At 40.6% G+C, this 27,355-nt stretch overlaps 1 protein-coding gene across 1 annotated transcript in view; it reads right to left on the reverse strand.

Moving 5' to 3' along the window:
- Window positions 1–779: 779 nt before the first annotated feature.
- Window positions 780–27,355, reverse strand: part of ANO5 (anoctamin 5) — a gene marked incomplete at its 5' end in the record, with an annotated part of 61,207 nt that continues 34,631 nt past the window's right edge. The window contains 16 exon segments of the mRNA XM_082318430.1: window positions 780–4,534; window positions 5,240–5,345; window positions 6,463–6,644; window positions 7,721–7,926; window positions 9,795–9,925; window positions 10,190–10,287; window positions 11,416–11,585; window positions 14,045–14,267; window positions 14,928–15,002; window positions 19,313–19,464; window positions 21,097–21,157; window positions 21,246–21,351; window positions 22,596–22,730; window positions 23,642–23,757; window positions 25,848–25,961; window positions 26,317–26,601. Coding sequence (XP_082174556.1) covers window positions 4,313–4,534; window positions 5,240–5,345; window positions 6,463–6,644; window positions 7,721–7,926; window positions 9,795–9,925; window positions 10,190–10,287; window positions 11,416–11,585; window positions 14,045–14,267; window positions 14,928–15,002; window positions 19,313–19,464; window positions 21,097–21,157; window positions 21,246–21,351; window positions 22,596–22,730; window positions 23,642–23,757; window positions 25,848–25,961; window positions 26,317–26,601 — 2,382 coding nt within the window. The 3' untranslated portion in view covers window positions 780–4,312.

The raw sequence follows: 27,355 nt of genomic DNA on the forward strand, positions 1-27,355 counted from the left end.
TCTGAAATCTAATCCAAAGCCCTACACTGGTGCCAGAAGTGAGTTTTAAGAAAGACTAAAATATGTAGAGGTATCTATGAAGAGTACGACTTCACCAGTCCCTTGGAAAAGCTTCAGCTCTGCCATATTTTCCAGTACATGTGCTCAAAGCTATTTAAGTGCACGTACGTGAACCTCTCGCGCTGCGTGTGAAAACCGTGTGTGTGACTGACTGAGAACTTGAGAAGTCACCTCAGGTCCTGGCATCTCAAGAATAAAAACCGTATCCACAGAATGAAGGGAAAAGCAGCCTGGCTGGAAACGAAGGGGTGTTACCAGACTGCTTGTACCGTACCTAAAGGAAGATGAAAGCGCTGAGCCTTTTTGTCTGAACTGTGGTCTTCTAATGCAAGGAATTTGCAAAGCTAAATTCCCTCCTGGGCTATCACACGCTCATGCCATCTCGGTCCTGTGCGTTACCTCCAACACAGGCAGAACTTCGTACTGGTTTTCCTTGGGAATTCATTCTTAAGAAATGCACGAAGACAGAAAAGCCAGTTACACAATGTGGTTATCAAGTGGAAGATGGCAGTCAGACGGAGGCCGCCTTCACTAACCTGAGGAAGAAACTCATGAAGTTACAGCTGCAGGAAATCTGTACGCAGCGCCCAGATATCCTGCAATGAGTTGCAGAAATCCGTATGGACACTTCTCCCCATGAGGTTCTCTGGGCATTTAGCTTTTAATACTTCTGCTCCTCTCTGAATTCTTGGAATTTTCAAAAACAAGTTGACAGCACATTAAAAATAAACACTGCTTTATTTGCCAGATTCAGATCTTACTAAATGTACATATATAAGTTAGCTGAATGCACTGATAAAAACTTCATTCCAACATTAGTGTGTCATAGGTATATCAGCAACATACTTAGCAGACAAACACGCCACTCAGATTACACGACAGTACAAGTCAAAACAAGCAGTACACATCGAACAGCAGGAAAGTCCATCTATTGTCACTCCTTTCTGTTGTCTTAAACCGATAGTATATCACATAAAAAAGTAAAAGCATAATAACAAAGTCTTCTAGAAAAAACAGTATAGTGTCTTATAGTAGCACGCTTATTTTGCAGTCGTTTGCTTAGAACATACCACACTACACCTTTCCAAAGTAAAAATACTAAATTTTAATTGGAAAAAAAAATTCCCTGATTGTATTACACTTGAAAGGCCAATTCTCTTTTTCTAACTAATTCTAATGAAACAATCTACTGTTGCTTGAGTTACGGTAGTTCCAATGCAGAACTATCTTTGCTTTTGTTCAAGGACACTTTTAGATGCTTATGTTAAACACAACAAAATCAAATATTCCAACAGTAACAGTAAGCACGTTCCCAAACTGACCAGTCCATTTTCCTTATTTTCATCACTTTCCAAGAACACTTCAGGCAATGCGTAGGTAGGTGAGCCATTAGAATCCAATCACACTAATTACCGTTTGTCAAAATACTGCTTAATGACAAGTGAAGGCAAACGATTACATAAAGAGGTGTTAGACTTATTTTGTTATGTGACATTAGCTCTTAATAGGACAAGACATTCTCTTTTCAACAGTTTCTATATAGGAAGAAGTAATGCTATGAAGGGTAATGATATATTTTTAAGATATATATATTTCTTTTTAAATAAGCTGATCCCAGATTTTTTCCACTTTCTGTTGTATGATACAACATATGCAAAACATCTGTTTGTAATAGCATTAAATAGGAAGTGATTTAAAAAAACAAGTTTGAAAGAAGCAAGAAGTAGGGGTCAAAACATCAAATTCAGGGTCTGCATGCAGGGCTCCTGCGCATCAATGCTGTGTCCCAAACTAAGGCACCTCCTTGTTTTCCTCCATCTTGCTTTTAAATAGCATTACTTGTTCACAACACATCCATTTTGCTGACATCTTTTCAAACGCAGTATATTAGGACACTTTACTACAGGACCTGAAGAAACTAAGGTTCTGTAAGCAGGAATAGTGCATCTAATGCTGAATTTTCAACTCTGTTTTCAGCTTCAATCAGATTGTATCTTTTGCATAGAAATATCGTTTTGCATCTCATTACCTTACCGTTTGAAGCAATTGTTTGCATTGCTAACAGTAACAAACCCATGAAATCTAAATTAAGCAGTTTAGTTAACAGGATATGTGTAAGAAGCAGCAAAGTGCTTGCATTGTGTAAATTCTGGTGTCACATACATAATTGTGGTGACTGACACTCTTCTTTGGCTTATACATTAAGCAGCAGAGCTAATTTATTTATACATGCACCCCTCCAATAAATCCATTACTTCAAATATATCTGAATATTCAAGAACATGGTCAGTTCATCATGAACATGAATTGCCAATATGCTTGCTTTATCAAGCAAACATCCAGACCAAAGCTGAATAACTTACAGTAACGAGAAATGTACATCTGCTTCAGCTCCTTGACTGGCAGCCAAACCATGTGATGTTTGGTCGAGGTAGGCACTTCAACGTTAAAACTGTTGCTAATAATGACGGTTCCACCCAAGACATTGATTTAAAACTGTTACAACATTAAGGTTAGTAGCCAAGTATTCCAAGACGTACGCTAGGTCGGCTAAAACAAAATACAGAAACCTTAAGTTGTGGATCTAGTAAACAGTACATCATTTGGCTGATATGGAATACAAATCTAAATTTTTTTTTTGTGCATACTTGCAAGGAAGTATAACTTTCAAAGTGCAAATATAGTAAAATTTCTAATCTCTCTAGCCAGTGTACTTCAGCATGAGAGAGCTCAACAGTCTGCTGCTACTTTATCTAAGCAGGCTCGGTACGAACGGCTCTGCGTGACCGGTTCGCGTAGCACTGAAGCAGAAGCGTGCCGAGGCAGGCGCGGTTTGGCTGACGCTGTACAGCTCCGTGGGCAGGTTCACAGTATCACGATGCCTGCAAGCACACTTCGGAAATACGCATTTCCCCACAGCGATCGCTTTCACATCTTTTGCCAAATGCAAATAAACAAGGCACTAAGCATGGAAGTGTTGATATGTTTTAAATATACAGCAAAATCATAAAACTGCCAAACTGCTTCAAATTATAAAATGAGGGCACATTCATAAACAGTTGGTAGCTACTTTGCACAAGTAGTTATTATATATTTATAAACTCAGTAACTTTGTAGAAAAGCCTCATGACAAAACAGGAAAAAAAAATTCTTCTTAAAGATTAAAAAGAAAAGAAACCAACCCAACCCCCCAGGCTCCTATGTATAAGGACAATAACATCGTAAACATGGATTATTTGGCATGCTTAAAATCTTTTGACTACAAATGGATGCAGAAACCACCCAGGCCGATCAGTCAGCGTGGCGGCCCAGCCCCCCGCGCTGCGCAGTCGCCCCCCCGTAGCGCGCACCCAGCGCAGACACGCGGCTTTAGCCCTGGGCTGGCGTTCACAGCGAAGCCAAACACAGAATCCAAACCAAGGGGCAGCTCTGGCCAAAACTAACGTCAAGCAAGACTTCCAATGGCAGTTTTTGAGACTGAGAAATAAATTAGCTGTGTTTCTCCAAATTGTATACATCTTTTCAAAAACCACTGTCATTAGATGATTCCATAATATTTGCATTTAAAGAGCAAACTCTTTGGCGGATAATATCTTTATGAAAATAAATTATGGATTTTTTTTTCCTTCATTAGTATGTATTAACTGAATTCTGTGCCTATAAATAATTCCAAGTGGAATTAAGCCAACACATCTTTAAAAATCCATTCCTTCTAGAAAGTGTATAGAAGTTCAAAGCTGCAAATAAACGTCTCATAAGACACAGTGGATACAAAAAAAGCCCCAAACCCTTGTATCAGGAGTGTTCTCCTATTTAAATGATCATGTCATAAAAATAATAATTCTCAGCATTTTCCACAGCAGGAGTCCTCTATAATATCCTTTTCATTCAGCTGGGATACAGCCTGGAACTCTGCACTCGGTGACGGGGGGAGGGCTTGGTGGTAATGACCTTACCACGTCCTGTGAGCCCTTTGAGGGTAACGTTCCCTATACTGGGAATCCAAGTTCTAGGATTACGAGATTACACTTATTACTCAAAGTGATGGGTAAATAGAAAACAGTGCTGAAGTCATACAGTTAAGTAGATTTACTAAACCTAGGATGCTCAGTAAGACTTTCAAAGAAAAGTCTAAAATCTTTGGAGTGAAAGCAAAGGGTTGGAACTGTCCTATAGCTTTCACGATGCATACTGAGCAAATCACAGATAAAAAAGCTAAAATGAGCTAAATCCCAAACAGTTGTTTTTTCAACTACATTGCCCTGGATAACTCCATTCTCCCTTCTGTGGCGATGAACTCCTTTTCCGTGGCTCGTTTATCACCTTGACACAGCCGCTCCTTCAGTTTTTCAAGTTCATACTCATGTAGGATTTTCTGTGTTAAATACTTTTCACGTTTTATTTTGGCTTTCACGTCTGCAGGGACATCAGGAATCATCCATGCTACAAAGAATTTGACGATGAATACAACATGCTGCCAAAAAAAAAAAAGAAATAAAAGGAAGCCAGGAGAAATGTAACAACTCATTACCAAATGAAACACCTCTTGGTTTATCTAACAGCAAATAGATCACTTCTCTTTTTGTTCACAAACAGAATACATTTCATGTGGCTGTCCTGGAAGAATACAAAACAAATCAATGTGTATCCAAGATGTGCACAAGGATTAAAACCCTTCCTTTTAAAGAGAAACTTTAATTCCAAACTCCCTTTTCCCTTCAGAACTTGCAAGACAGTGGCTTAACACTGAAGTGCCAGTTATCCAAACTATTCATTTAGCTATTTTTAGCCAGTTTTTTCAGCCGATATACATCACTGCAAAATGCTTTCTGGATTCAGTCATCTTGCATACGATACTTTAATGAAACCAGGAGGAGTGAAAGTGCTAGTCCTGGTGGTTTGTGTCTCTTCCATCTGCGTAAAGACCTTTTTTATTCTGCTATTTTACTTCAATCAAATCGAGCAGTCTCCTCAGCGGCTTCCACTGTTCTTACTGTGAGGTTAACTTCCTGGAGTTAAAAGACCTAGTTATAGTAATCATTTAGGACCTGAATATTTGCTATTACTTAGCGAAGAAACTATTTCATACTCTCAGCAATTCTATTTTCTGTAACATTAGTAACTACCTAGCGAATCTGTAAGGTACCAATTTCGGAATGCAATTTTGCAGGGAACATACCTCCATGATAATGATAAAGGCCAGTTTTGCAGCGAGAATGTGCCAGAACTGCATAGTGTGTAAATATCTCCGCTCGTGATCTGGAGGGTATCGATAGTCCCTGTACCTGTTGGATAGAAAGACATGGAAAGGTGAAATGTCATGTTCAGTCTGAGACAGACTACAAGCTCGGTGACACTTACAGGCAAATACAGCTGTCACTTAAGGAACCTTTTCACCTTGTTTTAAATGGTCTGCTTCCTTTTGCACAAAAAGGTTGCGGCTCCATTTGTTTCTATCTTATGTTTGCTTAAACACCCTCACAGTCACAGCAACAGAGTAGAGGCGAGGACGTGCGAGAAGTGCAATTTTGTACAGAGGTTACTTTTTGGGGGGCAATGATCAAATAATACAGGACAGAGCGATGGAGCGTATCGCCCAGTAACGGACAAGTACTGAATAAGTGCGACAGATGTTGACAGATTATGGAGTGGACAGACGCCGGTTTAATGGAAGGACAGCCCTGAGTTCTCCACTCCCATGTACAAGTAGGATAAAGACTCCTGGGGCTTTAAAGCTAAAACGTCATACAAATGTAGCTGCTTCTTAAAATGTTGGCGGGTTTTTGTTTGCCTTGTTTGTTTTGGGCTTTTTTTTTTTTTTTTGCATTAAATCAATCCTTTTCTTTTACCACGGATTTCTCCAAAGTTCTTTCTCAATTCTTCTAGAACCTTCAACGCTTCTTCTAGTGAGAAAGGACTTTTTTTAATGAAAGCAGGATGGCCCAGATCCTCAGTGATATCTAGCACAATAACGATTGATTTGAAATACCACACCTCATTTTCAGCTTTGGAATCTAAACCGCCCCTTAATGATACCTCCTTGTCCACTTAGGCATTGCAGCCGAAAAACCCTTGAAATATAGGCTAAAGTTGCAACCTCAGGGACATAAATCTCCTCCATCACTCAAAAAATCAATAGTTTAATTAAGTAAAAAAACCAAAAACGGACAAAAAAACGTTAGCAATGAGACTCTATTAAACAACAAAAAGGTAGCTTTTTCGTCACTGGCATGACCTCTTACCATCTCAAGCACTGCCTTGTTAACAGCTTAAATTCTCGCGCTTCGGAATGATGAGAATGACATCGCTTAATTTCTAGTGGACTACTTAGATCTGCATTGACTTTTTATGCTGTGTTCTAAACAAAGTGGATAAAATATTTATTATTACACCAACACCAACCTGCATATGACAAAGTTTTCTGGATTCAGTTTAGGCTTGTTTCTTTCAGGAAAATCTGAGATTTGAAACACTGACAAACTATTGTTTATGTAGCCAGACATAGGCGAGTCTTCACTTTCAGAATAAGCATAGTAGTAAACTAAACGAGGAATCATATCTGATGTGAATGCAACAATAAAAGCCTGAAAAAGAAAATGGAAAAAGAAACTAAGGCAGTAGCACACAAAGCTTGTGAGCAGACTCATAAAAGGGTTTTCGTACTGTGACTCTGTGGCATAGCCCAGGATCTTTTAAGCAAGGGTGAGCATGATTGGGGCACTTTACCTTGGTCGAGATGCTGACTGCAGCCTCTGCTGCAAGAATCGGCACTCAGTGATCAAAATATGTGAGCAGTCCTTACAAGAGGCACCGAATCCCAAATATCCCCTCACACCAAACTGTCTTCTATCTGTGCTAACAGCACTGCTTACTGAAAGAGGAGATGTGGGTTTGCATTCTTGTGAGAAAGGATGAACTTCAATCCAGTGTGTGATCACTTTATGAAAGAAGGGCAACCATTTTCTCCAGCTGTATTTAAAAAGTAAACAATGGCTACCCGCACATTTTGCCAAGAAACCTGGGATACTTAAGATGCTCCGGTACCTTGCTAACTGGGCAATACCTGCAAGTGAGTTTGTTGCCCAAGACACTTGCAGATCTGCTACTGGTTACTATTCTACGTTAAAGAGAGGCAACTCTCTTGCTCAGCAGTCTGCTTTACTTTCAACTTAAGATGAAATACTAGCATAGCACTTAGTTTCCAGTTTATAAAAAGTACTCTGAGGCATTGCCCCACAGGAGCATCCAGAAGCAGCTGAACGAGCGGAGCTCCCACAGAATAGGCCTCATAAGGACAAGCCAGAAATGTCATCTGGCCGACAGAATTAATCCACCTCTCCTGTCCCCTGCAGTCCCCTCCGGGCAACCAGCGTGCTTCATCAGACTAAGCCTCACACTGGCTTATGCCATGACAAAACACTGGAAGAGACAGACAAATGAGTGAAAGATTATGGTCCAATGAAACGTGGACTGGGAGCTGCATGTCATCAACATACGGACAAGCCAAACCACCCAATGGTTTGACCATGTCTCTGTAGGGTAGTACGTGATGAAGTAAATACTGTTGATGAAGGAGAAAAAGCATCGGCTGATTTTTAGATTTGCAAATTCTGAGTACATGGAAGAATCGAAGTTGATACAGCGCAGTTAACATACTTACATTAGTGACAACAGACAAGATGGCCATTCCGTTCAGGATTTCTTGCCAAACTCCTATGCTATGTGCTTTCGCAGCCACAGGTCTCCTGTACTGAGTGGTTAATTTCCAGGAGTCTACTCGAATCTCCAGGATATTATTCATCAGAGCAAGAAGGGGAGCCAGGGGAAAGGACGCCACGAAGAGAGTAATGAATCCAAACTGAATGACTGCAAGGGAGAAGAGAAAAGTGCCAAAATCTGCCCCTACGAAAGCACCCTCAGGGTGACGGTGAAACACGCAAGTTGCCGCTCGCAGACAAATGGCAAACTTCTGCCGGGCTGCACGACGCGTCATCTCCAGCCCTGGCCTGAGCTACGGGACGACCTGCCCCAGCCCCCAGACGTCTCTAGTCTCTTCAGGCTGCCATTCAGCAGCACCCGAGGGAACAGGGCAGTCGGGTCCTGCCAAAGCATGCTGCCAGCAGTGCTGGATGCCAGGGCTTCCACGGTGCTGCAGTTCTCCTCTCATGAATGGAACCTAACTGTAGGGGAATGGGAAGGTACTCATACCTCCAATTTCTGAATTACAAGACAGGAGTAATATAAAATAAAATAAAATAAAATAGAAAATAGAATAGAATAGAAAATAGAATAGAATAGAAAATAGAATAGAATAGAAAATAGAATAGAATAGAAAATAGAATAGAATAGAAAATAGAATAGAATAGAAAATAGAATAGAATAGAAAATAGAATAGAATAGAAAATAGAATAGAATAGAAAATAGAATAGAATAGAATAAAAAGGCTAGTTTTCCTCTCCTGCAGTTTGCACAGAGGAAGCCCGTTCTCCTAAATGAAAAAGGGGAAATACTTTTATCACAACCTTACCTCCACCTATTGTTACTGATTTAGCCAAAATATTAATACCAATTCTGTATATAATAGTTCCACTGGGGAGTCTTAACATGAGTTTAAGAATTGCAAATAAAGTACACAAATGATCCCTTTAGTCATTACCAAAATGAAATGGCTCTTGGTACAGAATGTGACATTCTTCAGCAGAGCCAATACTGCCGCTATATTTTAAAGACAGGAAATAGAACATCTTGTCTGGTTCAGGCAGTGGATAAAAATAAATTCCCATACAGCAATCATCAGTTCTTCCCCGATTTCAGCGACCAGTCCTTCATCTTAGACAAGCAACAAAATTCCTACTAGCTTAGCAGCCCCAGGACAATGCCGGAGCGTACCGGTTCAGTTCTGATTCAGGAAGAGCAAGGACATCTATTAACAGGCACGGCTGACGACACTGTGTATGAATTTTATAAGATCGCAGCCCTGGATGAAATATCATGAAGTGTACGAAGCGACAATAATAGAGTTGCAAAGCTCTAGGCAGTAATTATTTCTGTGCAAATAAAACAATACAAGGGACCACTTTTCAACAAATTTTGTCCTTCTAATAGACAAATACTAATATTTTTTTAGTGTCATTTAGATTTGGTTTGGCTTCAGTTTCTAGTTTTAGTTTCTCAGGTTTTGTAAAGTAATTTTGTATGCTGGCCTCTTCACGTCACCTTTGAAAAATCCTGTTCTGTTCCCCATGCTCCCTCTGCTGGCCTACTGGACTGTAGGGAAGCACTCATCGGCGCAAACCTAAACCTGAACGGATTCGCTCCGATTCAGCTTGTAGATCTCCTATCTGCAGCACCCATCCGTACAGCATATTTGGCGCTCATCCCATACGTACAGTTTCCACAGACATCAGCTGCGAATATGCTTGGGAACAAGAACAGAACAGACATCGAGACAGCTGGCTGCACTGAGAATAATGTTCCCCATTCAAATGAGGGAAACAAACAGTCTTTGGAGCGTTTCTGTGAAATTCCCTGCGTTCTAAGATGCAAAGGCAGCTTTTTTTTTTTTTTTTTCATTGGGCTGACCTACTTAATGATTTCCAGCAGTTATCCGTCTACTGTTTACCAGATGAAAGTGGTGGCATCAACCCATAACAATTAATTGAGAAGCTATTTTTTTGGAACTGTCAGTACAAGGTGTCTTGTCCTCAATTCCAAATGTGTATTTTTAAACTTACCCATTTCTAGATATTCATAGAACAGGCCTAAGGCTCCAAATATCTGCAGATCATGGTCTTGCTCCCAGCGACTGTATAAATTTTCTGGATTATTTCTGGCTTTCCGGCGTCCCCACCAGTTACAAATCCAGCTGTACACGCAGAAAAAAAGTTAACAGTGAGAGAAGCAGATCCAATACCCCTTTCTCTAAGCAAGCTCCTTGTCGCAACATGCTTTTACAAGCATGGCTTTCACAAAAAAAGGCCAAAAGCCTCTACAGAATGAGTCGTCTTGTCAGAATTTGTTCTTAATTTACAGAAGTTTTCTTAGCTTCTTCATATGGCAATACTTGTTATCACTCCTTCCAAGCATTTCCTCTGTCTATATGGGCGTCTCAGTGTAAGAGAGAACTTACGGTACAATGGCCTCTTGGATATTTCCCCAGATCTGTTTGCCAGCCATGACTATGGTGAGCTGTGTCGTCAATTCTATCAAACAGCCCGCAGGATCACACTGGCAGAGACAAATGGGGCGTTAATGGACACCAATAATGCACATTACCCAGATAAACTACATTCTACTACTGTATGAATGAAAGAAAGAAGAGAAGAAGAGTTCTTTAAACTTGTTAGGACAATACTTAATTTTCAGCTGGACTGCCAGCTACGATACCCTCTCAGGAAGGCTGTTACAGAAGGGCTTTCAATGCTCAGCGTGCTTGACAAAACAGACACCAAGACACAACGACCGTTTGAAGACGGAGCAATTCAGCGATGCCTCGGGCTGACTGCTGCGCAGACAGACGAAGAGGGGGCAGCAGGGCCCGCATGCAGCAGCCACCCCACAGCCCCAGCGAGGTGACTCTATGGCGCTTGGTCAGCTCCCAGCACCAGACCCACCCTGACCTAGCAACCCCCTGCATTTTCTATTCATATCCCGACACCGGAGGTATTTAAATACCTGCCGGTATCTGGTCTCTGCTGTTTGCGGAGAACACTCCTTTTAAAGTTTCACCTCTTTACTGAGGCCTTCTTAAGAATTTAGCAGCCAGACCAGTGTTAGGAGATACTCCCTCAGTAAGTGCACTGCATTACTTCGTTGTGTTTTGCATGAAGTTTTTCCTCTACTATTGATTCCCAAGCAATGCTTCACATTAAATATTGTATTTCATCTCTGTACAAACAGCATAATTAGCAATGAAATGAGGGGAAAAGAGCAAAAGCTTACAGCCTCTTACCAAACGGTTTTTCTGAAATTGTAGTGCCTCAAAAAGCTTATGAAGACACCCAAAAGCCAGAGACCATTTCCATTTACACTAGCTTGCTTCAACCTAGAGAATCACTTTTAAGACCTATGGCAAGATCCACTGGTATTTCTGGAGAACTGGGGCCAAGAAAAGCTTTTTGATTTTCCACCCTTGTGACTGAGAGCCACAGATTTTCACTGCTGGTGCTTCCCTGACTGGCAACAGCAGGGAGAGGCCTTGGAAGCCCCCCCATCAGCCTCAGGAAGGCCACCTGAGGTCCGGCTCATTCCAAACCAAACCTGCAGCTGGCAATTTCTGACTGCACAGGTTGGAGGGGATAAAGAGTTTAAACTAGTTTATTATTATTCAATCCACGTTAATCAAGAAAGTCCTACCTCTTCATTTCGCCAGCGATTAAACATGTATGTGTAGGCACCCGGGTAACCAACAAACTTCCCTTTGAAGAAGGCCACGTAGAAGCAGGATGAATAGTAGTTGACAAACTGGAACAGAAACATTTTCATAGTGAGCCTGTTCTCGTACTCCATGTGAGTTCTGGGAATCTCTGTGAAACCAGAAAACAGTAATTTTATTTTCCTTTATTCCCTTTAAAAGGACACAGATTCATAATTACTCATCACCCCCAGTGCCTTTACATCCCAATTCAGCAGATGCAATTCCTGCCCTTAATTTACAATGCAATGCTCTGAGTAGACAAGCAAGTGAAATTCATTCCTGAAACATTTATAAGCTTCAATTTCCCCTTCTTTGTACTATCCACTAGCACTTGTCTATCCCAAAATCTTATGCTATTTTTAGGAGATCCAAGATGAATCTCAAACATGAACTAGTAGGGTCTTCTACACTATGAAAAAATCACTGTTAGCAATGCACGTGATAAAGAATTTTTTTTTTCTTCTTTGTGGTAGAGAAGTACGTTACAGTATTTTTTTTTTCAATATGCTGTATGTGTGTAACTTATATTGAAATCAGCAGAAACTGGATGGGTCCTGTCCCTCTGAAAGATGGGCTCATTGCGGGGGGAAGAATAGGGAAGGATACAGGCATCTTGGTGGTACTGAACATCGCCAAGCCTTTGTTTAAGGTTTTGCCGCCTTCATAATCGCATTCTCGATCATGTTTACATTTTTAAAGGTAGCAGGAAGCGCTATGCACATTATTGGTAAAGTGTCCTGTTAAATGTTAACATATAACCAATACAAGCTGGGTGAAAGGGGAAGAAAATACACCACAAGCATTCACACCCCTCTGAATTGGTCAGGACCTGGCAGACGTGTTGAACTCACCGCCCCTGGGGCAAAGTTATTTTATATATCCGAGTAAATTAACGTTTCCAAGCTTGGCATAAGTTTGCCTGACAGAAGGCATTTACTGAGAACCTGTAGTGTGCTACAGAGGAGGCAGTACTCCGGTGAGGTAGCCTGCCTAGGCTGCAGCTCATTAAAGTATTTTTATTGGCAGTGAACTGTTCAAATGTTTGCGTCAGACACTCGCTGTTCAGAGCACCAGAGGTCGGTTATACCTGCCCGTCTGAAAACAAAACCTGGCCTAACGTTTTTAACGAATTCAAGAGTGAAAAGAGCTAGAACAGGCAATCCTGGCAGCCGCAGCCAACATTTCGTACCCTGGACCCAGCCGTGCCTCTAAGCCGGGCCTAAGCGCAGAGCCACGGCCGCCAGCGGAGGGCAGCAGTCCCACAGAAGTAAACAGATTTATTTTCCCTCTGTAACTGATAACCACAGCTAGTGCTGACACTTAAGAAATTAATCCTCCACACTTGCAAGCAGCAAAATAACATTGCAGAGCTTTCATGCTTATAATTCATGCCCTTCAAGAAAGAAAGATTTAAAAAAATGATGATTTTCTGGGGTTTTTTTCCTTTTTTTTTTTTTTTCCTCGCTAGGAGCAATTTTACTTCTTACTTGTTCCGTCTTTCTTTGGTCTAATTTGGCCACGTGAGATAAGCAATACAGATCTCCGAGACAAGAGATGGTCCACCATAAATCAAAATCAACCCAATGTAACATCCCATTAAGTTTCTGCAAGAAACCTTTCAATTCTTGGTGCCACTTGTAAGACCTCATAAAACAAAGATCACCCAGCCGTGTTTACGACAGCTGTACAAACTACAAACACCTAACACTTTCAGCTCTCCCTCCCCAGCTGAATATTCTGCCATTATTTCTTTCTATAAAGCACCTGCAGGGACTTGTACATCAAATCATTAAGGGCAAACAAATTAAAATACGTAAGAAGGGCTCTAGGGAAGGATATTTCCAGCAAGCAAGCAACAGGCAAACATAAAATCGCTACAAAACCAAACAGATCTTTCTGGGCCTGCCTGCCGGCTCTGCCAGCTCTGGAGCGAGCCTGCTGCAGGCAACGCCACCACCGGCTGCAGCCACGACGACACGTCTTGGGCCCAGCTTCTCAGCCTCCTCAGGCTCTGCCTTCCCTCTGTACGAACTCCAAATCTGTGAATCCATAGCTGAGGAACACAGTGCCAAGAGAAAACCCGGGAAAATATACTGTCCTATCCCATCCCCCAGCCTCCTACCTTCCCCCCAAAGTAAGAGACATGATTATTTAGTCTTTTTTCTCGTAAAGATGGCTGTGAAAGCTGTAATCTATTTTTAAAAATATATCTAATTTCTAATTAGGCTTTCTAATTGAAATACTGCTAAATCAAGACAGTTTGATCTTGCTTTGGTGACCCTAATATAACACATGATAATTTTTAATTATGTTCAGAACTATGATTGTCTCTGTAGACTAGTTTTAATAGAAGCAAACATTACACCAAGAGAAACCAGCTTATGGTAACTATTCAAATGCAGGGAAAATGTTCAGTATGGCCACGGATACAACTGTAGCTGCAAGCTACGGACTGATGTCCTAGTGCTCCCACTGGGCCCGAGGGGAGAACAGCTACACAGAGCACCTCTCGAGGGGTTCCACCTTCAGTGATTCCTTGAAAGTTTTGTCTTCCAGCGCACTGCTTACCCATATCAGTAATCCAGATGGCTATTCTCTCATACAAGAAATTCAGTATCATGATGATGACAAAATTCAGGCATGAGGCTGTGACTGAAGTTGCCAGCTGAGGGGTCAGTAACCCACTGATGGGCTGTAAAGTCTGAGTGTTCTCCATCAGGCTGGCAAAGGCAGCGTACACCGCAAGACGATACACGATCACAGCTATCATGCTAGCTATTATCAGAGACACCTAAGGAAAGGACAGAGATTTGAAATACACTTACTCGGTATAGCTATATGCATGCAAATTCTGAAATAAGATGTAAATCACCATGCTTTATAGTTTTTAAATTTTCTTCTTTATGGGTATGAGTTCAGCAGCACTGACATGCAAAGTGCACAGGCAAAATACTTTGTTATATTAGATATATTAAAGCCAACAAAATTATTTTGTTAACACAAGAAAAGCAGATAATCCAATACCAATATTAAAAAAAAAAATGCAGAAGGATACAGATGCATGGAAATGGAGATGGAAAGGACAAGTTAGATTATATTGTCCACCCTGAAATTCACTCTGCAGATATTTCTACAGAGAAATATCTACATATTTCATTGTAGTGAACAATACTTTTTTGGGGTTCTTTTTGCCTTTACTATGAATTTTTTCAGTATGGTATGTTAACAGCACATAAGCCAGAGAAAAAGTTATTCTTATGCTAAAATGTCCAATCAAATTACTAATTAATGACAGATTTCCAAAGTCTTTTTTTTAAATCTGAATTGAAATGCATTTTGCATGACAGCAGGAAATCTGCAGGACAATAATAAAAGCATGTGTTAATGTCATGATTAGTGATGATCAGCAGTTCTGATATATGTTAAAATGAGGATTCAAAAAGATGCTCACCCAGAACAACACTGTAGTTCCTGAGATGCAGAACCGCACAGCCTGGCTAGTTATAGGCAAATAAGGCTCCATCTCCTGAAACAGTCAAGCAAGCACAGCACAGTTCACAAATCCATAATTTTATTCTAATATCAAGCAGCACACAGAGCTCTCATCAGCTGTGTGAAAGCACCCGCATCTGAGCAAAGCCATTCAGAACCCCCCTCTCTAGAAGGGCAGAGAGGACATGAGTTTGAATGTGCGGGGGGCGGGGGGGGAAAGATCAGGACAGCAGTGGCCGTAACAATGCTGAACGTAAAGGCAGTACTTGGAAAGAATGGTTAAACATTTGCAAAAATCACTCGGTAGCTGAAGGAAAAAGACCACCTCCTTCATTAGATGAACAGGACAGAACTAGGACTGTAATGCTAGGTCAGCTCTCTTACAGCTCGGAGTCCAAAACTGGACTGAATTTAAGAAATTCTTCATGTCAAGGTTTCTTAAAATGGTCGTTTAGTTCAATGTACCATGTCTTTCCACACAGCCAGAGAGTGTTTTCCTCCACTCCTTCAATTTTTTGTTTTGTTTTGTTTTTAATTGAAGAAATGGCTACATTCATTAGTTGCCAATCTCTGCTGCAGCCCCAGGCAGCTAGGTCTTACCCAAGCGAGTATCCCCATATAGCACATGAACAATTTTCCGTGTTCGTGTAAAGTTCTCTTTTTCGCAACCAATTCTAATTCCTAAAATATCAGATTACATGTATTAAGAAAGGATCATCTAAGAACTAATGCCAGTGGGAGAAGATTTAGTAAAAAATAGTCTGAATTTGATAAATCTTTGGGATAAGGCATTGTAGTATGCTTACGCTCCTCTCAGACAAAGGGGCACAGATTACTGCAGGCGAGCGCGGTATTGCCTATATTATCAATAAGCACATTGAACCAGGAACTGCTTGTTTTGACAACAGAAGATACCGAACCTGTAGAAGGTTGTGGAATGGAGTTTATTTTCCCTTGCACAAAAGCCCAGAATGTGCTGAACACCCTGGCATAACACGGTGTAATTACGCTGAGAATAGCAGCCGCAACAGAGCCGCACGTTTCTCCCTGACACAACCAAGCAGTTGCAGTTGTTTGACGAGCGTTGCTTCTTGATGGCGCCGTTCTTCAGCATGCTCATACCAATGTGATTCTGTTTGAAGTGTAAAGTGCTGCTCTCTCCGGAGAGAGATACTCCCTGTATCTGCCTAAGTCTACCTAAACACCCTTATCAATACTGTAGTCTCGAGTCGGAAGTTGTTTGATGATGGTAACAGTTCAAGGCTTTATTAACAGAACTATTAAAAAAACAGCTGAAGGTAAGATACAAGCACAGATATCAGGTGGGTTTACATAGGCTCATAACATTTTATACCTATTATGTATTAATAAATAATACGTATATTCTATACTAAGAACAAATGTTTCGCACATTCTAGGCTATTCAACAAGTTTTCTACTTTAGAATAAAATGTAGGCAATGATGTGCAATGACAGAGCCTCGGTCTGAATGGAACACTTCATTATTTATGTAAATTAAGATTCTACTGTCATCAGCCAAACCAGATTTTAGCTATGATCTAGCTAAATAGTTTAGCATCGTGACCAAATGAAGCGTTAATTAAAGCCTCAAGATGGGCAATTTCTGTTTCAGGGCACCTAGAATTTTGAATCATGGCCAGGAATAATGAGGAAACAATTTTCTGAGCAAAGCAAAGGCAGCCTTGGGATGCAAGAAACTCAGTGACCTGCAGCCATATTATCTTATCACTCTGCAGAATTAACTTATTTGAATCATAGAATGCTTTGGGATGGAAGGGACCTTTAAAGGCCATCTGGTCCATCCCCCTGCAATTGGCAGGGACATCTACAGCCAGATCAGGTTGCTCAGAGCCCCATCCAGCCTCGCCTTGAATGTTTCCAAGGATGGGGCATCTACCACCTCTCTGGGCAACCCCTTCCAGTGTTTCACCACCCTCATTGTGAATTTTTTTTCTTGTATTTAGTCTAAATCTACCCTCCTTTAGTTTGAAACAATCACCCCTTGTCCTGTTGAAATCACTGTCCTTTCACGTGTTCAGTACCGCACGTGATCTAACGAAAGGAAATTACAGCACAGCGTGGCTAACCCGTATGGTTTGCTGTAACTGGGGATTGGTAAGGATCACTGCTACACCCTGCCGCACAAAAGCTTCTGAAAATCCACCAAGGTAATAAATTGATGTGTCATAAAATAAAGGATTGAATTTTTATGGTAATTGTTAATGCATACTTAGAAAGCACAGAACAGTGCAGTATCTCACTCTGAAATAAGAAAAATATATTACGGTCCAACTTCTGTTTCCAAAAAAAAGTCCAAATAAGCCATCCTACCGAAGAGATCTGCATGAATTTAGAGAGAGAACAATCTTCTCCCTCAGGACAGAAGGAGGAATTGTCCCTTACACAAACGCACCTCACCCATGCCATCTTTGGCTGTAATCTGCTGCGGCTGATTCACCTCTCCAGACCACGGGTTTTGGTCCCTCCCGTAGGTAACCACTGCCTGCGAGTCAGCCCGTTACTTCCCCGTCCTCACACCATTACCCTCTGCCGCAGCCCGGTACTTCAGAGCATGCAAGGGCCGTGAACCGCCTCTCTGATTTCCCCCTGCTCCTTCCTTCAGCTGCAGCAGAACCACAGGGGTTCAGCTGGTTTTGGGCACTGTGCAGCCATAGAAGAAAGCGGAGGTTTTGAGCCTGAGCACACACAGGGATGCAAACTAGCAAATAACAGGCAACAGGCGGGCATCTGTTTTCAATTAGCTGAACTAGCTAATCAAAAATTGATTTACCTGAAACTGTTTTCCTGAGCATGCAGAAATCAATACCTCGGCAGAGCTACACTCAAAATCACAGTGCATGGTTATCAAAGTTCTCTGTGTGACTCCAGCGTACAAGCTACAGGTTTAACAACAACAGCATTAATGCTGCATGTGCAGACGGGGAAGGAGAGACAGAAAAACTGTCTCTCATGAGAAATAAGATGAGTGTACATATTTCCAAATAATTAAGGAGAGAAACCCTTGAAAGACAGGGCTACTGTTTATATAGCAATGCTGCTTCCCATGTTCTGGCTAAGCTATTTCTTTTCTGAAGACTGTGTTATCTAAGTCTACGTATGACTAATGAACAATTCTAGGAAGAGGAAGGATTTAAAAATACGTCAAATTGAGGTGGTAGATGTTGTATCAGAATGCAGCCATCTGATCCCTAAATTTGTCAAATAACTCCTACCTAAATTAAATTTAAATGAAGACAATTAACATCTAGTAGGTATTTACATAGAGCACTTAACAGAGTTAAATAGTGTGGTTAATTGTATCTCAATTAGATTTCAGACAAAGGGCTTCAGCAACCTTCATGTCTCTCTAGCGTTCCCCGAAGTGCTTGTATATCAGAAACAAAACCACAGCTAGTCCCACTTTTGTGTCTTTAGATCAAGACGACTGCTCCTTCCTACGTTGTGCTGGGATGGGAAAGAGTGCTTTTAAAGGCATGAAGATTTCAGAGACCGCTCCGCTGAAATGTGAAGGACACTGTAAAGATGGTGTTAGCCAAGTGAAAGCTATAAACTTTGCCTTTGCGTTTCTGATTTAATGAATCAGCTTCCTGTGGAAATTAAAATCAATAGAGGATAATTAACGAAAGTTATGCACGCTCCAGAGGCAGTTCTCCCCCATGTTCTCATTTATTCTGTGTCAAAAGCCTAGATAACAGAAGACATCTGCAAGAAGAGAGCCACGGTCCAAGAGATGGGGCATGCTTGTCATGTGCAAGAGGAGGCTGAAGTGCTGAGCGCCCTCAGTTACTGTCACCTTCAGACTGGAAAGCAGGACAGCCACACCGCAACGGCCCTGCGCCAGGGCAAACAGACCCTCGAAAGGCAGGGCTATCAGCTCCAGAACTTATTGATGCTAACACAGCTACGCTGCTTTCGGCAGTTAAAGTGTTTCTCTCCGATACTAGTCAATCAGAGTACAAACCTTAGCACTCATCAACTGGATGCCTTCAGCGAGAAAACGACGCGTTACCAACTTCTGCTTTGATATTCAATGCAATCTGTTGGGTTCCGTGAGGGCGTGGTTGGCATCACGTTCTACATATGTAAGCCAAACTCACTGCTACCATAAATGCTGCTCTGTGGAGATTTAATAGCTGAGGGCCTGCCCTGCTCCAATATAAATGCGGCATTGCTTAGGCATGTCACAGCTCTTTACCTAGCCATGAGATACAGACTTGTTCCTGGGGCAGAACTCCCCCACTACCAAACTCTCTTTCAGCACACAGCTGATGTGCATGCACGTCAGCCCAGCAGGCTCCTTACCTGAGTCACAGGATTCTTCTTCTTTTGGGTACATTTTGCCTCGTACTCGGGCCTCAGCTGGAGTTGTTGCTGTTCCTCTTCAAAATCAACCAAATCCCACTCATATTTCAGCCTAGCTTGCCGTCTCTTCCAAAACTCCAAGAAAAGCGTAACTGCAATTTGGAAATGTTAAAATACAGTTAAGGGAGAAATGAACAAGTTCATGAACCACGTTAAACTTATTTCTGCGCTGGTTTCTATTCTGCTGTCTATTATTTATCCTCATAGTGTGACCCATCTATTTTTATTGACTAGCTATTAAAGTTCACAGCTAAGACCATAATATGGATTAAGTAATTCGTTAGCTAATTGAATTCCAGAAGTGGATGACAAGGAAGATGCCAGGACAGGATATGGGTATTTCCATGGTTATGATGACCATGTGCAATTACAGTTTAACTACTTTTCATACGCAAATAGCAACACAGAATTAACAAAGGAACATGATAATTGAACTAATTGCTTGTGTATAAACCTGTAACACATGAACAACTATTACAAATCAGCAGAACTGTTTTCAAGCAGGATGTTCCAAGATTTCTGTTGCTTTTTGGTGATTATTTGATATGGTGATTTTAAAGACAGTGAATGTCTGATGCTTTTCATACGATCAAGAGTGAGGCTGGTGTAAGAAATTTTTAAGACACTAGAGGGAACTGATTTCATATATAAAATGAAGAACTATAAAAGTTGTAATATTATATAACATTTAAAAAGCCCTCTATAAACTACTTTAAAATGTAAACCTTTGGTGACCTAACTGTTCTTATTTGAAGCGGAGAGGCTTTACGGTTTACACAAACAGAGGAAAGCTTATCTTCTGCAGTGCTAAAATCTTTTCCTGGTACTTCCTGAATGACTAATCCATGTCACTCAAAGGCTAGTGCTCAAAACCAAGAAAAGTTTAGGAAAACAGCCATACAATATCATCTTATTCAATGTTTTTTTGAGAATTCTCTACAAAAAAGTTTGCGGCTAGGTCCTTCGATAACACATATACAAATAGATTTTCTATTAGTACACAGAGATCTTTGTGTACTATTCAAATTGAAGATTTAATTATGATATTTCATACAAACAGTATGAAACAGGAGACAAGGTATTTAAGGAAATAAGAAACAATAACTATACTATCCTGCATCTATGAACCTTCACAAAGTTTATGAAAAGAACATGTATTCAAGACAATATGATCTTAAAAGTTTGAATGAGTATCGCTTGGTGTGCAACCCTACTTATAGGGAGAGTTGGGAAATCTACCTATTTCTGCATCAACAAAACATACTATAACGTATGAACTTCACTGGAGCAGAAGCCAACTGATTCTCATCCTAAAAGTGCTGCTCATGAAGCGATAGTGCGGGACCACCACCCAGCGAAAGGACACAAAAGCTCTCTGCTCCCTACAGGGACACTGATAACGTGCAGGGCTCAGCGGAGAGGACTCTTACAAGGATTGCGTAAGGTTGGACCACTCTGTCTTAGGTTACTAAGGCAAGAAACAAATGTTAGCAGTTAGAGTACGCAATGCTTATGATATCCTAGATATCTGCTGGATTTTGCTTGGTTTTGTTTAAGTCCAGTCCCACTGTAACTAAATTATTTTTACTCTTCCATCACTTTTGCATCTGAGGCAGGATATTAAAGCAAAGCCATTATTCCTCTTCTTCCCAATTCCAGTGTCCCTCAGCAGTTTGGCCAAGATCTCCTTATTGCTTCATGTAAAACTTATCGAACATACTTACCCCATATGCCCATGAAAATGGCAAAAAAGAGAGTTGCCACGTTGTCAAACAAATGGGAATACTGCAACAGAATACACAGAACAGGTCGGTACCAAAACAGTTTTCAGCGTGAACAAAAATGACAAGTGGCTGGAGAACCAGATACAGACCTCCGAGGACACACAGGTGGTGTTTAGTCTCCAGTACTCACACTCTCGGTCACAAAGAGGGCACATGATGATCTCTCCTCCAATTTCAGGGTCACAGATTTCTTTGCTGAGGAGAAAATATTGTACAGTATCTATTTTCGTAGCATCTTAAGAGCTGCTATATGAAATTTATTTAAAAAAAAAAATAATTAAGAGCTTCATTTGTTCAAAGCTCAACATCTGCAGCTTCACAGAGAAGATGCCCAGTCTTGTCACATTCACTGGTGTTAACCTGTAGCTGGTAGGGCAAGCCAAGAAACGTAGCACCTGCTACAAGGAGGAGAACTAGCAATTCACCCGGTATGGGCTTTCTGATTCTATCAGCAATGAATCAGAAGTCTGTAAGGAGCTGTACTGCACATGCACTGCTTTCAGGTGAGACATAAAACATGTTATTTCTCTTCAGGTTAGTAATGCATTCAAAACACCTCTTCTAAAGCGGAGGTATTAATTCAGCTTTGCTATCTACAGTAAAATTTGCTACTTCAATTTAACAACTACAGTGGGCGAAGTTTACAATCCTATGATAGTCCTTCAGTATCCACAGAAATCTGAACATGTATAGCAGCATTCCCAGGTGAATTCTGAACCTAGCTAAAATGTAAGACTCAAAATGACACAATTCAATAAAATGGATGAGAATTTTAACCCACTATTCATCTTTTATCGTTAAAACTCAAAGTTTTCTGGAAGCCTTCTTATAAAAAAAGGGTGAGCAATGAAATGTCAACCCTCTTTTCCTCTCCCCACCCATCCACCCCTCCCCAAATCCCTGAATACAATGAATCTTGGGGCCCTTGAAGAAACAAATACAACGCTTATTTAAAAAGAAGCAAACTCTGGCTTCCGAGATACTGGATCCCTCTTTGACGGGAGAACACTGATCTGTCCTGTACTCATGCTTTTCGTAGTTAGTATGACCTACACAAAAAGGTCAACAGACTACTCTGCAAGAGAGATTAAAATAGAAAAGCTTAAGGCAACAATAAACACTTGAAACAAACAATTTTGAGAGAAGTCCGTGGTGGTCTTAGGACTTTATGTACTGCAGGCACTCCAGTATAAAAAGCTATTGCCAAATGGCAACACAATATTGCTTTTCACCTACAACTTGAGTCTTACTAATTAATAGGTACAAGTTCTGCATGAGCTGCCCACCACCATTTCAGTCAATAAAGATAGCTGAAGAAGAAATTTGTCTGCTCTGACAAGCTTTAAAAGCTTGTTACCTGTTTTTTTGCAAGAACAAAGTTTTCACATTGCTTAGCTTTTTCCATTATAGGCCCAGCAGATCGTCAACATTACACTCACCTGCTCATATTTTCATCCATTGTAAACAAGCCATAAAGAAAACAGATTAAGCCAACAACTGCTGCAAGGAATAACATCTCAGTGTAAAATCCTAGCCAGGCAAAATAGATTCCAATCTTCTCACCATAGTACTTCCTGAATGCAAAAAAAAAATGCCATTAATAGAAATACAAAGCAAAATTTAAAACTGCAATAGAGCAAACTGGCCAGAGTCAAAATGAAACCCTTGGCAAAATTCTCGTTTAACAGAACAGTAAATGCACTGATGTACATTGGAAAAATGGGATTTGAAGCTAGCTGGGAGAAGTTACGCAAGCTGAATGAACAAAATATATGGCCTCTTTTGACCCTTTTTTTCCTCCTAGCAGAAGCTCCAGCTTTAAAATCACTCTTTCCCCTTCCCACAGGATAATGTAAACGAAGATTTACTTCTTTGGTTTTCCAAGGAGTTACACAAAATGAAACCGGGCACAAGTTCCGATCATATGGTTAGAATGAGTGGGTAATTCACAGAAATACAACTGGTTGTGTTATGAATGGGGCAACTGTAACCCGTGAAAAAAGTAATGCTTTTGTTACATCATATGAACTGAATCAAAGAAATCTAGGGTAAGGTTAGTTTAAATTTGGGTTTAGTACTGAATTAAGAGTCAAGCTTCAGAAACTGATTTTATCACTGTTTTTTCAAGTCTCCGTTGAAATTTCAAAATTCCAAATCTATCTTTAAAAATTGTGGCAGACACCGATTATGAAACGCAAGGTATTCTTCTTATGTGTTCCTCTACAGCTGAATTATCTGTAAGATACCTGACCCTGGGAGCACTGGATAGGTTGAAAGGGGCTTGATTTGAGATAAAGCGTTCTTCCAGTTGCTGGTAAAAACCTGTGTCGTGTCCTCCAAGGACCTAGTGCCCAGCTAAGTATCCAATTCTCATTGGATCTTAAAAGCAGTAAAAAGTTCCCGGCAGGATCAAGCTACAAATGAATACACGCTTGTATTACAGTGAAAACCAAGCGAATATAATAAAACACGGGCAGTATTTTACCTGATGAGGTCCAAGGGCTGCTCTTTGTAGAACCGCAAGAAACGGGCCCACTCCATGTACAGCGTGTATCTCTCGTTGTCACAGTTTGGATCATTTGCCTTTTTCCAGTACTGGCACTGCAAGCAAATCAGAGTAAAGGCAAAACACCTCATCGACAGACTCCAGTACTTCATTAAAAGAAATGAACATTAATGATGATGATGCATCCTCTTAAGATTATGCCAATTATTTGAAGTTCAAACTTAGCACTACTTCACCACTTTATTTAAGTAGAACCCTTTTTATATATGTTTTAAGATAATACACGTTGTCAGAAAACATTTATCCAATCTAGACATTAAGTCAACCTGTCCTGTAACCATCACGTTACTTTACACCAGTGTTGTGCTGGTACAAGATACTCATCTGCACTGGTAGATTACTGCAGTGACTGGTTTGGTCCTTTACACTGGTGTAGCATATGCAATTGCAGACGTTCAAGCTTCCCTGAAGTAGAAAACGACCATTTTACTCCCGCTTCATTAAAAATAACGCAAATTTAAACCCTGTTCTCTATACTTTTGAATCAGGCTCTCATTGTGAATTGCACAGCCAAAAGCATTTCACCGAGAGATGGAAAGCAGGGGACATAAATTGAAGTTGTTGCCTGCCTCCAGCCATAGCACTGTAACGCACTCCCTGCTGCCGCTGCTCAAGCTGTAATGCGAGGATATGCAAAACGAAGTTCTGACACTAATTAGCTTCAGTGGTGTTCATCACTATCATGTATCTACCTGTCAAATACTAAGAAAATTTTGGAACTTCATCTGTTTCCTAGAAATTAAACAGCCCAAAATAACTGCCGTTTCTGACAGCTCTTGTAATTTTATTTTGTATGGTAGAACTCTGCCTTTAGAAATACTTGGCTATGTCAAATATTCAGTTTGTGATCTTGGTTTTCCTTTTTCTCTGAATGTCTCTCAATCACAAAGAAAAGCATGAAAATTGGTTTCTAAATCGAAATCAAGAAGTTTAAACAACCTAAAGTTTGCATTTTTAGAATATTTTGAAAGGTTAAATAGTTATTTTTTAGACAATAATTTGTGAGTCTGTCCCATGATTTTGGAATTTCTTCATACGATTTCTTAGCATTTAAGGTTGGTTGTACTTGTACAGAAGAGATTCTTATACAACTGCTTTTTATTATCTGTACTTTTGGTAGTCCCAACAGTATAAAGTACTTCCCAGCCTAGACTCTGGTCAGCTAAACTTTCCCCCTGACAACCTACAGAATGTCCCTTCATCCATTTCTTTTCATTTTCTAAGGGAGAAAAAAATATTTAAAAACATTTAAAAATATGAATCTATATAAAGTATTTAAAAATATCTTGTGACAGAATTCACAGATAGAAATAAGCAATATAAATTCACTAAAGCATTGTGACAAATCTCAAATGACTATTAAAAACAAGGAGAGAATTTAAGATTTAAGCAACAAATTAAACACAACATTCAGAAGGAAAAAAAAAAAAGAAATATAAAAAAAAAATCCAGAAAATATGGTAATCCATCTCTCTTGTTTTCTCCAGGGGATTTCAGGGCTAAATTCATATATGTTGTATTAAAAACTGACCCTAGAGCAGAACTGAACACCAGTATTTACCACCCTGACCATACTTGCAGTATTTGCAGTTGCTCACCGAAGTTCACTAGGAGATGGAGGAGTGACCGCCCCACACTGAACTGCAGGGCTCACCCGACTCATCTGCCTTCAGTCCCACCACGGCATGATCCCCAGAGCACGCCTATAACCACCGTATCTGTACGTACACACCCTATACACACACACTGCTGCACGTATGCATCTACAGTAGGTATTCGTTCCTTGTTATCGTCTTCCTAATGTACTACCGCATAATCCGTATCATAAACATTATAGGAATAGTCTATGGAATAAATCTCTTACACATTATGTGACTGACACACAAGTATATCCCAGAAACTCAGCTCCTGTACGCGTGCATAGGAAGAAACATTTCAGCGTATAAAAGCCAAATAATAGGGCTGGTAGATATGCCTTGTGTACTATAAAACAGAATCAATTACTGGGACAAATGGAAGGGTTTGAGTGCGTTTTCATTTCTGCTGGGAACAGCAAATGTCACAGTAGGTAAAAGAGTAAAAACACTGGGAAATGCTCAAGGGAGCAGAAAGCTAAAATACTTACATCATGAAGAGGATATGCAGCTGAATAGGTGCCATTATTTAGCAGTCTCTTAATCCCAAATTTTTTCTTCCCTTCTTCTGTTCCATATGGGCAACGTGTAAGAATGTAATTAACCTGAGATTCAAACACAAGGATTTCAGACCTTTCCTGCTTTAAGGCCATTTAACAGAAACCTTTAATGGTTGTGCACTGTGTATAATCTGCAGGAGTAATATGCAAAAGCAAAAAGTGTTTCTTCAGAAGGCTCCACCCTGTATGAGACCGCTGAGGGCACGCTTGCCTTGTAGACATCTAGAAGATCCATTCCAACAAACACTATTCCAGATTTTTAAGAAAGATGCACAGGCACCTAGGTTTCCTCATACTTACCCAAAGATATCACAGTTTATATACTCCTTCCTGCATGAATATTCCTACAGGACCGTGTAAATCTACATGTAAAAAAAAGTAGACAAATTCACATACGTACTATTCTGTTTCTCATGGACGGTGAGAAGAAAGTGCTCTGGTCATTAATGAGGTACAGCTCCTGCTTCTCCTTGCTGAACGGGGCTGTGAAATAATCCGGTTCAGGGTGCATCACCTTCTCGGGAAGCCTGAGCGGTGCAAGCATACAGTCCAGCGGGTTCTCCACCATTGAGGGAATGTCATTTTCCTTGATGGGAACTTTAATGTTCAGCACTTCTGCATACGTGATCAGAACCTCCCACGGGGCATGAATCTTCACAAAATAAATCTTGCCATCTTCAGATTCCTGCCCCAGGAACGTTGAATCAGACATCAGACTAAACTGTGCTTTATTGCACGATTTATGAGAATAGTCGCTATACAAAATTTATTGCCTTTTACATATTTTTGAAAGCTTTAAAAATATAGAAAAGAGGGGGGAATAAGGGGATTTTTTTTTTTTTTTTTTTAACTGAAAAGCTTATCTGAGTGCTTGTTTGTTCATAAAGATAATCTTTGCACTACTAAAAGCTCACAAAGGCTTTCCAAACTACATTAACCTTGTACACTGAGGCCTGAAAACTCTCACGAGACTGTGAGTGCATTGGAAACACATGGGCTTGCTGTGCCGGGCTGGCCACGGGGCAGCCCACCCGCCCTGCAGCCCACCCGCCCTGCAGCCCACCGTGCCGGATTGTAAAGCTCTTCTCTTTCCTGGAGGGGGCAGTTTTCATCCAGCGGAGAAGAGCACACAAGGCTCCTTGCAAAAAGGAGTTACCAGCCAGAGCTCAGATCTGTTACAGCCTCACAGCTATGCTAAGGAATAATCTTATCAGAGGCCTCACCCCACAGTATATGTTCTTCTAGTGTTCCTCTGCATACACAGAGAAAATGGCAATCAGAAGGTATTTTTAACACGCTGCTCAATGAATCCCCATCTAGGGATGTTACAGAGTCTAAACTTCATCAAGAGTTATTTTACCCCACTCAACCTCTGGCAGAAAAAAAGAGCACGCTGACTGAAGGAGTCAGCATCCCATGTTCTCAAGTTATGAAACAAA

This window comes from Platalea leucorodia (genome assembly GCF_965183815.1).
Source record: "Platalea leucorodia genome assembly, chromosome: 7".
Lineage (NCBI taxonomy): Eukaryota > Metazoa > Chordata > Aves > Pelecaniformes > Threskiornithidae > Platalea > Platalea leucorodia.